Source organism: Eumetopias jubatus, unplaced genomic scaffold, assembly GCF_037043125.1.
Source record: "Eumetopias jubatus isolate StellerSeaLion01/CBP00866 unplaced genomic scaffold, mEumJub1_p1.0 scaffold_2, whole genome shotgun sequence".
NCBI classification, from domain to species: Eukaryota; Metazoa; Chordata; class Mammalia; order Carnivora; family Otariidae; genus Eumetopias; species Eumetopias jubatus.
This window is the reverse complement of record NW_028274808.1, coordinates 100,980,837-100,995,181: the sequence shown is the minus strand read 5'-3', so window position 1 is coordinate 100,995,181 and position 14,345 is coordinate 100,980,837. Positions and strand designations below refer to the sequence as shown.

Below are 14,345 nucleotides of genomic sequence, written 5' to 3'. Positions count from 1 at the left end.
TATTGCTATGACTTATTAGTAATACTTGAATTATTCCAACCCATATTTTCTTTATAGTGCAAAATTCTTAGGTTAGATTTTCAAATCTATTTTTTTTCTTTTTGTTTTTTGAAGAAAAAGACATTGTTTCTTATTTACAGTTTTCTTGTGGCTTACCTCTATGTAGTAGAGGAATGACCCTTTACTGGTTAAGGTTATGTGCCGTATTGTCATATTTCAACAAAATATCAAGTCTGTTTGCCTAAACCTCATATATTTAAAACATTAATTTTTTTGTTATTAGTAGCAGGGTATTGATATATTCTCAGAGATCATGAAATGATATAATCTTATACTTTTCAACACTGATGTTCAAGTCATCTTTTTTAGATAATCTATGGAGAACAATAATCATTGCTCCAGATTCTCTAGTTACTTTCCTTCAGTTAAGCCAGATAATTAGAAAGCAGTATTATATGCGTTGTATATATTGCCTGAATATAAAGATATGTCTTCACTGGATTACTATTTTATGTCATGCCCTTGACATTTATCGAGAGTTGCTGTAAAAACAATTAACAGTAATTCAGATGTGGCATGATAATAATTACATTAAACACAACAGTGACACCAGCAATTTCCTTCCTGATTATTATCAGGGCACACTTGATTAATTAGTTACCCTATATGGAATAACATTCTACATAAAAGTTTCTCACCCTTTCTTCACTGTACCCTCTGACCTCCTCCCCAACAAAAACCCATTTTCCTAATTATCTAAGGTTTGTGTTTTTGAGCAGACCCTGATTCTTGTTTTATTGTTCACTTTCTTAAGTGTTTGTCCACAGTCTCCTTTGGGTAAAAGTGTAATTTATCATATTGCAAATGAATAGCACCTGCTTTATTTATTTGACTTTATGTATTATGAACCAGCAGACATTGTTTTGCACTGTAGTACCGGACTAAAAATGATCGTGTGAGGTGAAGCCACACAAAAATGATCAATGGGGATAATTACAACTGTTCTACAATCTTTAAAAATTTGGCAAAAACATTAAAACTCTCTTACTCTTGGTTATAAATATGTAAGGCAGTGCATTTTGGCTGCATAACGACAGCTTTCTTGCTGGTCTCTCTGCTTCCAAACTGTCTCCTTAGTGTAGCCATTCATTTACACTCTAATGGTATAAAACTCCATTTTATGAGGACACTGCAATTTACCCATTTTTTTAATTGAAGTATAATTGGCATACAGTGTTATACTAGTTTCAAGTGTACAGCATATTGCTTCAACAATTCTGTACGTTACTCAGTGCTCACCACAATAAGTGTAGTCACCGTCTGTCACCGTACCGTGTTATTACAATATTGACTATATTCCCTATGCTGTGCTTTATATTTCCATGACTTACTTATTTTATAATTGGAAGTTTATACCTCTTCATCTATTTCACCCATTTTTATATTAATGATTTCCAGGATTAGGATTTATTTTTGGTTGCAAACAAACAGTGCTTCTGTAATATTCTTGTATATGTCTCCTTTGGTGTATGTACAAGAGTTTCTCTATGGTATTTATACCTAGAAGTTATTGTCATTGGGCATGAGCATCTTAAACATAACTAGGTGAAATTGCTTTTTAAAGTCATTAATTTTTTTCCCTTAATGTTTTAATCAGTTTTCTTAATATTTTTAAGTCCAAGTTTTTTACTTACCAATCGTGTCATTGATATTTTCAGTGACTTTTGATCTTGTTGACAGAAATGAACTGTTTAAAATTGTGTGAGATTAATCTAGATCAAGGGTCAGCAAATTACACAGCCTTTGGGCTAAATCCAGCCTGCAGCTTGTTTTAATCTAGCCCTCTAGTTAAGTATGAATTTTACATTTTTAATGGGATGTTAAAAAAGAGGAATATGTGACACAAGCTATATGTGGCCCATAGAGTCTAAAATATTTACTGTCTGGCTCTTTATATTTTGTCTTCTCAATTCCACAGTACTCAGGAAAATGCCTTCAAGTTTATTTATCTCACTGATGGCTATATAAGTGTAAATTTTGTGTTCCTATTACATGGTTTAACATGTGTCTTAAAAACAAGCTTGAGGCACCTGGGTGGCTCAGTCATTAAGCGTCTGCCTTCGGCTCAGGTCATGATCCCAGGGTCCTGGGATCGAGCCCTGCGTCAGGCTCCCTGCTCGGCGAGGGGCCTGCTTCTCCCTCTAACCCTCCCCGCTCTCATGTACTCTCTCTCTCTCTCATTCTCACTCTCTCAAAATAAATAAATCTTTAAAAATAAATAAATAAGTAAATAAAATGTTTAAAAAAAAAAGCTTGTAAAATTGATTTGGTATTAAGTCGTTGCTATTTTTTCAAAATCCTTTTTTTAAAAATGTTTTTATTATTGTTATGTTAATCACCATACATTACATCATTAGTTTTTGATGTAGTGTTCCATGATTCATTGTTTGTGTATAACACCCAGGGCTCCATGCAGAACGTGCCCTCCTTAATCCTTTAAAAAGTGAGAACACTCTGCTTCAGCATAACTAATGTTTCATCCTTTGTCTTCATTGAAATTAAATCTATTTTGGGTTGCACTGTTTAAGAAATTAAGATAATTAAATCATTAGTGACGAGATTAGAGTCAGGAAGTCTCTCTGTAGCATTTTTGGGGAAATAAGCTTAAAAACAATTTCATTATGTAAACATTTCTTGGAGACAGTTTAGGTACCAATGTATAAACAGTTGGTATACTAATTATAAAGTGTAGTCATCAAATGCACTGTCCCAAGCAAGTTTTCTTAAAAATGTGTTTGCTTACTGATGGTTTATGTGTTTCCTGGTTGTTTGTAGATTTCAGTCACAGATGTAGAAGTACCTTAAGTGTTAGATGTTATTTTATAATATGTCATAATTATGTTTTTAATACATCTGCCCCCTAATTAGCCTCAAGTACTAACTTTTTAGATTATATATAATCTATTACTCTGAAATAATTTTGGAAAGATTATTTTTAAAGACAAGAAAACAGACATAAATAGATGAGAGGTTTTTTTGTTTTGTTTTTTAGGGAAACAACTTTGTTAATGTTATATAAAATTTACTATGTATCATCTTGGATTAATAAAAAAATCAGGCAGAAAGATAAAACTGTCTCTCTTATTATTTAAGGATTTCTGTGTTGATGCTATCAAATAATTCTTCTTAAGTGAACATGACTGACGGCAGTATCCTTGGAGCAGCTGGGTTTTGTCAGCCTGAACGTTAAGATACTCTTCCTGTTCTTTTCTTATCTTTATCCTTGACTGTTCCACCCTAATCCCCATGTGTTCTAATGCATTCATTTGTTGCCATACTATCATATTTCAATATTTTTGAAGCACCCGTTGTGGTGGTAGTATATAAAAAACAGTATTAAAGATCATCTCCTTTTTATCAGGCATATTTATAATTTGAAAGACTTTTAATGCCTATAATTTTTGTCCATCTTTCCCATCTGTTTTTTTATTTTTTTTTCCCTCCTGTCTTCTTTTGGATTAGTTGAGTATATTTTGGTATCCTGTCTTATCTCCCCTATTTTCTTAACAGCTAAACCTCTTTGTTTTACTTTTTAAAAAATACTTGCTCTAGGTTTATAGTATACAATTTATAGTTTACCTTCAAATAATATCATACTACTTTATGTTGTAAGACTCTTACAATTTACTTTCCTTTATGATGTATTTGTTCTATACTTTATCTCTACATATATATAAACCCCACAGTATATTATTACTTTTGCTTTAGATGGTCACTTGTCTTTTTAAGAAATTAATGAAATATATTTAGCCACGTATTTACCATTTCCAACAATCTTCATTTCTTTGTATTTGATACATATTCCCTCCCGGCTTTTTTTTTTTTTTTTTTTTTTTTAAGAGAGGGGGGAGAGAGAGAGAGAGAGAGAGAGAGAGAGAGAGAGAGAGAGATGGGGGAGGGGCAGAGGGAGAGGGAGAAAGAGAATCTTTTATTTTTTTGCTTTAAATCTTTTTTGGGGGGAAAGGACACCACACTTCTACTCATTTAAGAGAAACATTTTTACAGTCTTGAGGTCTTTCATTTTCTTTACATTTATCATGCCATGAATGCATAGGGAATGGGTTCCAGCAGTTTAGGCTCCTTTCCATTGGTCCTCACAAAGTGTGCTTCTTTGAGTGGGGCAGGCTGGCACTTCAGTTGAACTCAAGTACCTTTCTCTTTGGCCTCCTTTCTCTGATCATTTTCCTTCACACGCTTCAGGAAGCTATCTCGGCTCTTTGAGTGTTTAATATGCTTACGTTAATTCTCTTGGCAAGAATCTGGTGCTTAACTTGTTTGTTTACAACAATGCCAACAGAACTCTAACATCGTAGACTCTTCCAGTTTTGCTATGGTAACATTTGCTATGGGCATTCCTTTTTGAACAGTGCCCATTCCCTTGATGTCCACAACATCACCTTTCTTTACAGATTTGCATGTATGTGGCCAAAGGAACAACTCCATGTTTTCTAAAAGGCCTAGAGAACATATAGTGGGTACCTCTCCTCTTTCCCTTTGTGTTGGTCATTTTGGTGAATTCCTGGAAGATGGCGGTTCCACAAAAGAGAATCCTAAGCAGGCTCCACACCCAGCACAGAGCCCAACGTGGGGCTCAGTCTCACAACCCTGAGATCATGACCTGAGCTGAAATCAAGAGTCCGAGGCTTAACCTACTGAGCCACCCAAGCGCCCCTCCTTCCTTTAACATTTGGAGATTTGTTGGTGATACTTTCCCTCAGCTTCTGTTTATCTCATATAGTCTTTAGTTTGCTTGCAGTTTTTAAGGATATGCTATTCTAGCTTGACGGTTGTTTTTTTGCAGTGCTTTTGTGCTAATGTCACCTGGCTTATATGGTTTTGTATGAGAAACCAGTACTGATTCTTTTTTTTCCGCTTACATGTAATGTGTCTTTATGTTCTCTCACTTCTCGGAAGATTGTATCTTTATTGCTGGTTTCCAGCAACTTGATCTTGATGTGCTTAGTGTGATGTTTTTTTCTCCCATCATATTTGGGGTTCGTTGAGCTTTTTAGATGTGTGGTTTCATTGATTTTATCAAATTTGTATGTATTTTTGTTTGTCTCCTTATGCTTTTGTCTGGATCTCTAATTACACATATTTTAAATCTTTTGACATTGTTATATAGATCCCTGAAGTCTCGTCATTTTTATTAAATCTTTTTTGTTTCTGTGCTTCAGTTTGAATAGTTGCTCTGTCTTCAAGTGTATTGATTGTTTCACTATAGTGGCTATTATATTTATAATACCTGTTTTTAAGACATTGTCTGCTAATTTAATCATTTCTGTTATTTCTGGGCCTGTGTGTATCAAATCTTTGTTACTTGTCTCTAATATTTCTGTCTGTGGATCAAGTGTTTTTTTCTTCAACTTCCTTGAACTGTCTAAACTTTATAGAAAGTTTGCAGTAGTCACAAATAATTTTTTTTCCTTAGAGCATTTGAGAATAAGTTGCTGCTGTATGCTGTATCACCCTGAATACTTTAGTGTATATATCTATAGAAAATACATCCTGTCACATAACCATAGTACAACCATCAAATTAGAAAAGAACATTATTATTGCCACTTAAGTTTTATCACTTGTCCCTGTACTGTCCTTTATGACAGAATGATCTGGTCCATAATCATGTGCTGTATTTGTCATGTCTCTTAAGTCTTCTTCAGTTGGGAACAGTTCCTCACTCCTTCCTTTGCTTTCATGACCTTGACAGTTTTGAACATTACAGGACAATTATTGTGTAAAATATCTCTCAATTTGGTTTTTTTTTTGATATTTACTCATGATTAGATTCAGATTTTTCATAGAAATAATGCTGTGTTCTCATTGCATCCTTTCAGGTGATACTTGATTTTAAATTGTCCCATTGCTACTAATGTTAACCTTGATTATGGTGGTGTCTGCCAGGCTTCCCCATTGCAAAATTACTGTTATCCCCATGAAGTTAATATTGCTTTGTGGGTAGTTACTGTGAGACTGTATAAATAGCTTGTTTTTAACAAATGTTAATGGCAGGTTTCCATCCCTTTGAGCACTTTCTTACTATCTAGGCAGTAAGATTTCCAGACTCATTTTGTATATCGCCTATCCCAGCCTTGGAATCTGCCATTTCTTTAAGAGGCCCTGATACCTTTTGGTGGAGAATTTGGAAGCCAAGTTTTTAGAATTTAAAGCCATGCTCTGGGTGCTAGGTGTCCTTATAATTATTGGGATTCGGCTACTCTCAGGTTCTCCCAGGGAACAGAGCTCAGGAATACGAGTGTGTGTGTATATACACACATGCACACACACACACACACACACATGTACACACATACAGGTGTGTGTATATATATATATATATATATGCACACATGCTTTTATATTTATTTACCTAAATATATTGAAAATCTTGATTTTATACTAATAATTCCAATTTCAGTTCAATACAGCAGAATTCGTTCTCAGTTTCTTTATTTAAATATTTACCAGTCCTCTAATAGTGAGGAACCTGGCTACTATTATCCTTAATTATTTATTTGATCAGTCCTTTTAAATATAATTCCCCTTTACTGCCTCTGCCCCTTTTCTTCCAGAACAAACATACTCCTCACCTGTCAGGATGGTCAGGGTGCCACCATCTTCCTTTCCCATCACTCCCCACCTCTTGTAGCACCATCCTCATCCCACTGACTTGAGCAGCCTCTGCTGGGCTGCTCTTCCCCATGTGTACTTTTCTTACTCCACTAGGGCTCTGGTACCAAGTACGAGGCCACCCTGTCGCTCCAATGCTTTCCTTATCCTGTCCCGCCCCTCCATGTTCTTCCTTGACATCTTCCATACTGTACACCTGGCCGTGTCCTACCCTTCCATGAGGATACCTGTCTTACCCCACCAGGGCTACAATATTCGGTACAATATTGCACTGCCTGCCTTCTCATGTGGACACTTTCCTCTGTTTGCTTTGTGTCAGTCCTCCATGCTGTTCTGCTCCCTTGTATGGGAACTCTCCATATCATACCTTGTCCAGACCCTACTGGAATGCCCCCCTCATTCCACTCAGACTGGGACACCTCGTGTTGAGCCACCCTTCCCACTGCGCCAGAGTTCTCCTTACCCTCTTGATCTCTGATACCTCATGTTAGGTTGGCTGCTACCACTACCCCCGTGCTGATGTCCACTTGTCCGTCTGCGTTCCTCCCAACCCCCTCTCCAGCCAGAGGAGATAACTCCCTTAGAACAAAGTCTCAGGACCACCAACACTGCTCACCCTCAGTCAGAGCATCACACCATGTCATTGACAATGATTCTTGTCACCTTCAATGTGTCCATTCATTCAGCCTCTGTCTGAATCTCCCTTCAGGTATCTGCCACTCAGCACTTCATCCAGCTGATAGAAAAGCTCTTTTGCCTGCTTGTGTCCAGGTATTTTAGAAGGGGTAGCAAGGGTGAAATGTGTGCACTTCTAGTAATAAAGTTCTATAAATTTTTACTAACTGGTCATCAACAGGGAGAATCCCTATAAAAGTGGCTTGTCTCCAAGTGATACACTGCATATTGCTGATTCAAAGATGCACATTTTTTTGTTTGTTTGTTCTGGAGGGTTTTTTTTTTTTTTGGACATTTAACATTTTTGAATGTTAACATTTTTTTCTTTCTTAAATATCTAAAGTATCACACATTGAATGAAAAACAGTAGGCTTTCCTTTTTTATTGCATACCTATCTCATGACACATAGTCATCACATGACAAAAGTCATGAGATAGTGAAAACAAAACAAGGGGCGCCTGTGTGGCTCACTCAGTTAAACATCCGTTGAATTCGGCTCAGGTCATGATCTCTGGGTTGTAAGACTGAGCCCTGTGTTGGGCTCACTCACTGGGCGTGGAGCCTGCTTAAGATTCTCTCTCTCCCTCTCCCTTTGCCCCTGCCCCACCCCCAAAAAATTAAAAAAATAAATAACTAAAAACAAAACCCACAAAACCCTGTTGTCCTGAGACCACAACTGTTCCCTTCAGACACTGGTAGAAAGTTTGTGCTATCATGCCACATGTCTTTCTCAGCTGTGGGAACTTTCTCTCACTGTACTCTTTTAAATCAGCTGAGAAGAGCATGTTTAGCCCTGCAGATTCATATAGTCAGTGTCTACATGGCCAAGTCAAGTGAGAGCAGAGAGCTCGAGAGTGGCATTTACACAGGAAATACTCAGGGACTGTAAGATAATATCATGGATTACATGCCTTCCATTCCATTCTCAAGAATTATTACGGAGTCATAAGAAGAATAGCCCTGAGGTCTTGTTTCTTGTCAGAGAAGGATATTGATCTAGGATCAATATCCTTGGACTAGGATCCAAAATGACATGTAGACCTGCTCAGAGCCAGCCACTGGTTAGATCTGGGAATACATGGATGGTATCTCTGCTGGTCTTCCAAATTAGACTGTTCCTCCTTCAGTACCCAGCACCACGGACCTGATAACATAGTAAAAATATGCATTGACAGATAGATGACGAAGAAGAAGTTAAACTATTATGTTTAGTCACAGCCTTTCCTTTGCATTGATGTTTAGTTTTTGGAATATGTTCCAAAATATTTTGGAAATATTTTTAATATTTGAGGCATAAATAACACCCAATGAAAATAAGTATGCTAAAGGAGCCAATTTAGTTAAGAGCAAATTTTTATTTTTTTCCTCTTTTTCTTTATGTATTCATTTTCTCTTTCATCGAAAGACATACATGTGGTTGCATTTACAAGGACATTGAACGGTTGTTTTCTTTTCATGCAGGGGCCTGAATTAATGAATAAATATGTTGGTGAATCTGAAAGAGCAGTTAGAGAGGTAAGATGATTAGCCTTGAAGTGGACTCTGCATGGGGGAGCCATCCTTCTGTCCTTCTCTATGGTCTCCATTTTGTTTTGGGTTTTAGATTCTGAAATTTCCAAATCTAAATTCTGCTACATTTGTTCTTCAGGCAAACATTATTTTATTATTTAAAAATGCAGTTTCGATCATCTATAATACTTTGTGTTTAAACATCATAATACTACCAGCCTTCAGTCTTACCAAATGAAGATTTTTGACAACTGCCATCATTTCATTAAAAAAAAAACAAAACAAAACATCTGTACTTACAAGGATTGCTTGATCTCAGAATGAGATTTAAATCCTTTAAACTATGTAGTCCTTTAAATTGAATAAGCCTTAGTATGTGAAAATTTCACTGTACTCTCCTTATTTTAATTATTTTACCTTTGCCTGGTGATTTAGACAATGCATCCCCCCTTCTAAGATTTAAAGCCAGTGCCTAATTGATAGGCCACTCATTCATATTGTGGAAGTTGCACAACTGGTAAATTCATGCAAAATCAGGGCACTTGGAGTTGGGTAACTACAGCAATTTGACCACAGGTCTTGGCTTCCCTAGGCAGAGGTTGGCCTGCCTCACACAGACACCCTGTATTCTTACAGAAGCTAAGCAAGGACAAGAACACACTAACAGCAATGGAATGGATGGTCTCCCATTTGTGAATACCTGGGTGCCAACCCAAGAGTATTAGAGATTGGAATACTTGGTTTTTCATCTAAGAAAAAATCTTAAGTTACTTTTTGTCCTTTTTTTTTCCCCTTTAAAATGTAGATAGTGGTAATTGTAGGAAACATTAACAACAGTATCATCATTGATTACGATAAGAAAAAGACAATGTTTATTAATATTAATGTTTTGGTAACTGTTCTTTATTTTTATGGTAGTGATCCTTGTGACCAGAAAATGGGGGCCTAGGTACAGATAACACACGTTTGGATTTCTTTCTGCCTGTGCTGACTTTTTCTAGCCTGTTTCCACATTTTGCCCCCGTGGCTATTTGGCCAGTCCCTATTGTTGATAGTCTGAATGACTTCTGGTCTAATCAGTCTGTGCTCTTCCAAGGTTTGGTCATTTTTCTTGTCCTGGCTTTACATCAACCATTACTTTCCTGCACAGTCTTCAGAGAAATGAGCAAGGAGTGTGGCTTTTGGGTTTATGGGTATTTTACATGCTAAGCTATAATTGATTTTACATGTTTATGGTTTTTTTTTAAATGTGTTTATGATCGTTAATAATAGCTGTCATTTACTGAGCTCTTACTATGTTCCAGGCATTGTGCTAAATGCTTTGCATTCTTTTTTTAACTCAGTTCTTAAAATAATCTTCTGAGGCAAGTATTTATCATTATCTCCATTTTCTAGATGTGGAAATTGAAGTTTAGAGAAGTACAGTTACCGGCCGAAGGTCACGATTAGGCTCTTGACTTGCATATAATAGATTTAGTTCCTAACATAGTTTTCAAACTAAAGCCAACTGCAGAATTTTCTGAAATTTGCTGATCTTTAACTGATATGGCACTCTTTTCACCAGATCTTCCGAAAAGCGAGAGCAGTGGCCCCTTCCATTATTTTCTTTGATGAACTTGATGCCTTAGCAATTGAAAGGGGCAGGTAAGAAATATTTAAAATACTGTCAATTACATTGTAAAGTAAATAGCATTTCATATACAAATTTTATTTATTAATACATTTAGCCTAAATAAAACCATTTTTATAATTCACGTAGTTTTTTTCTCTTACACCCAACTGTTTCATGTTATCACTTTATAATACTTTCATATACATTTTTTTTAAAACACTGATATCCATTTAGGGCATTTGAGTTCATTTTTATAGCTTATTATATATTATATATATATTATATATATAAATGTTGACTGCCTGTCAACATTTGGGTTGTTATATACATATGATAAATGTAAACAAAACTCCATTAAGAATAATTATACAATACAGTAAAACCAATTATAATAAAAGGTGTTATTTTACTGATTTTAGTATTCTCTGGATTATGTTTCCTAAAATATAGTTACAGTAGAATAAAAAATAGTATTAATAGTTTTGTTCCTGAATCTCAAGCAATAAAGATTATTTATATCATTTCAAACAGATGTGTGTATATATATACATATATAGATGTGTATATATATACATATACATCTATAGATGTATACAGATGTATATGTGTGTGTGTGTGTGTATGCGTATGTGTGCGTGTATCTGAACTGTTTACAAGTATGCGTTTTTTTCTTCTACAAATGTTTGGAGGTCCTTTTAAGGATTATATATTATAAGTACTTCATGTGGAGAATGTTAATTTGTGTGCTTTGTGCATACCTTCTTGATGTATATATTGATTAGAAAAGTTTTGCTTGGGATGCCTGGGTGGCTCAGTCGGTTAAGCGTCTGCCTTCGGCTCAGGTCACAATCCCAGGGTCCTGGGATCGAGCCCCACATTGGGCTTCCTGCTCAGTGGGGAGCCTGCTCCTCCCTCTGCGTGCTACTCCCCCTGCTTGTGCTCTCTCTCTTTGATAAATAAGTAAATAAAATCTTAAAAAAATAAAAGTTTTGCTGATGGTAATTACAGTGAAGGTAGAAGGCACCTTTTAGGTCCCCAGCATAGTAAGAGGCATTGGTGCTCTCTTCCTTCCCGGGTAGAGCTGCCTCATCAGATGAGAATATGAACTGTCATTAAGAGACTATTATTAAGAGGTAGTCTGCCCTGCTCATCACTCTAGCCATTCGATATCCTATAAATACCTACTGGTCTTTTTATTTTATGAGTTGAAGTACTTGGACTCTTTTATTACTTCTGAGGTGAGGTGTCACAAAAGGTTACAAACAGCTCAAGTTCACCTTAACTACAAGAGAAGAAAAAGAAGCCAGAGAAGTTTGCTGAAGCAGTGTGACCTGCCACATTTATGTGACATCAGAGACATTTTTGGAGCCTAAAAAGGAACAGGGTGGGATACATTGTTAAATATGAACCAGATGGGAGGTAGTATATGTAGCAGAGTTCTCATAAAATGCCTTTGAAATAAAATGGTGTGAGAAACCAGACAGGGCACTTGATAGGAATATCCTATTTTTGCAGGCAATTTGGCCCAGTAGGAATTTGCAAATATTTTAGAGTTGCTAGTGATTTGCAGCCTCCAGATATCGTTTCTCCTAATAGTCTTCATCATATTGTGTATTGTATACCTCCCTCCCTCAGTGTCTTACTCAAACCAAGATCAAATAAATTCTATGGTGTTTCCTTTGTATAGAAAAATTTTTGGTCGGGTTCATTGATGTTTCAGAAAACAACGATGAGGGGCGCCAGGGTGGCTCAGTTAAGTGTCTAACTCTTGGTATCTCAGCTCTGGTCTTGATCTCAGGGTCATGAGTTCAAGTCCCCCCATTGGGCTCCACACTGAGTGTGGAGCCTACTTGAAGGGAGGGAGGGAGGAAGGAAGGAAACAACAAAACAACAAAACAACAGTGAGGCTGATAAACAAATGTAATGCTAATGGTCCAAAGTAGAGACTTGGTTGTTATCTTAGGTGCACTAAGGCTTACATAGATTGTTTTTTATAGCCATAAGAATCTCAAAGAGTGATAGTCTGTTTTCTCTTGTGGGTTTTTTTTTTCCTGTTTTTGTTTTTTTAAATTGTGGGATGGCCAGCATTGCCTAGAAAGTGATTGTTTTATCTAATGAGAATGGCTGGCACCTAAAAACCAAAACATATAAACCTCCACATGTATATTTTTGTTCTTCAGCTATTTGAATTGGACAGTTCCTAGAAATTGAAAAAACAGCTATTGATAGATACCAAAAGCATAAAATTCCCAAGATACTAAACCAATTTTATGCATTGTTAAAGAAATAGAAAACATAGAAAGATTAAGAACTCCATAACCTAGGAGGCATTTCTACATAATATTGGGCTATAGAATAGTTATTGCTTTAATTTATTGTTTTTATGTTTTCTATGATAACATTCAGGTCAAACCCATATGACTAGTTAAAAAATGACAGTGCATAAAAAGACTGTTTCTTCTTATCAAGATTTTAATTTCTAAACTTAAAATGTTTAACAAATTATGATATACTCTAGCCCCTATTACCTGTGTGTGTTAAATTAATTATTTTGATTATTTGAAGTTACTCATGAGGTTTGCAGCCAGGAAGCACATTGTAAATAAAGCACTGATATATTGTTTGCTTAGCTTTAGAAATATTTGTGCTTTCAGAACGAAAGATTTTTTCATGCTTATAGAAGTATCCAGTTACAACCACTATTTTCTCCTCCTTCCTGTTCCCATTAAATTTCTTGACTTGAAAAATAAATAAGCCTGTTTGTTCACTTTTTTTTCTGAATGCCATTTAAATTATGGGTGTTCTGAATTCATATTGTGAGTTGGAGAAAATGTTATAAGATTCCCTTTATGAAGTGCTTTAATGATCTCTAAGACTTGGGAGAATTGAAAATGCTGTTAAAGTAGCAGAGCTCTTTGGAAAATAGATATTATATCAGGGAGTAAAGCACTGAGGTAGAGAAGAGATTTAAATTATACTGGGCTAATAATGATATTAGGTAATATTCATTTAGTGCTTGTTAGATACTAGAAACTATTCTAAGTGCTTTATAGGTAAAGAAACTCACAGAAAGTCCCCTGCAAGGTAGGATATTATACTGTTGACAATTGGCTCCAGTACTCTGCCTCACCTCCCAACTAGCTTAAATATTTACCCTTTTCAGGGTCATAGTCAGGAGGGGAGAGCAAGCTGAGCAGTAAATCATTAGCCTTGTCTTAGGCAGCAGTCCTGTCCTCAGAAGTGGAGAGATATAGAGCGAGTCCCCATATGCTGTATTCTCTTAGCCCAGTCCCCTCTGATGGAGAAAATGACCACTGACTAACCTGGAGATGCCTAGAAGAACTTTTTCTGTCTAGGACATTTTAGCTAGTCCCAGGATCCTAAATCATCCTCATTTGCTGACATTGATTGCCTGGTAATGCCAAACCTCAGGCAGGATTAGAAGAGGTTCGAAATCAGGAACGTACCTCTGAAGCTAAAGAGGCTCATCTTGTTTGTTTAATTAGCTTCCAAATAATGTGACTCTCTTTGTTTGGACCTCACTCACTATGTTATGGTCTTTTTTTTGTTCTAACTTCTAATCATCACAACAACCTTAGAAAGTATAGGTCCTGTTTTCATCTCCATTTTACAGGTGAGAAAGCTTAGACGTATAGATGCCCAAATACCTTAGCTCAAGGTCATGTATCACTAAGAGCAGAGCCGGGATTTGAATTTAGGTATTTTGACTCCAGAACAGATACTCTGAGCCACTTTTTGACGCAACCACCATACCACAGGTGCTAGGATTCCAGGTGTAAGTAGTTAACTAACCTTTCAAGCTTGTGTTTATTGTGCATTTTCTCTGTGACTTACTTTA

At 36.2% G+C, this 14,345-nt stretch overlaps 1 protein-coding gene across 8 annotated transcripts in view; it reads left to right on the top strand.

Moving 5' to 3' along the window:
* Window positions 1–14,345, top strand: part of AFG2A (AAA ATPase AFG2A) — a 328,111-nt gene that overhangs the window by 73,242 nt on the left and 240,524 nt on the right. For all 8 annotated transcript variants that reach the window (XR_015767779.1, XM_028102266.2, XM_088021049.1 and 5 more), the window contains exons 12-13: window positions 8,827–8,880; window positions 10,439–10,518. Coding sequence is in view for 7 of the 8 variants with exons in the window: in XM_028102266.2 (XP_027958067.1) it covers window positions 8,827–8,880; window positions 10,439–10,518 (134 nt within the window). In the remaining variant the exon portion in view is untranslated. The remainder of the gene's footprint in view (window positions 1–8,826; window positions 8,881–10,438; window positions 10,519–14,345) is intronic.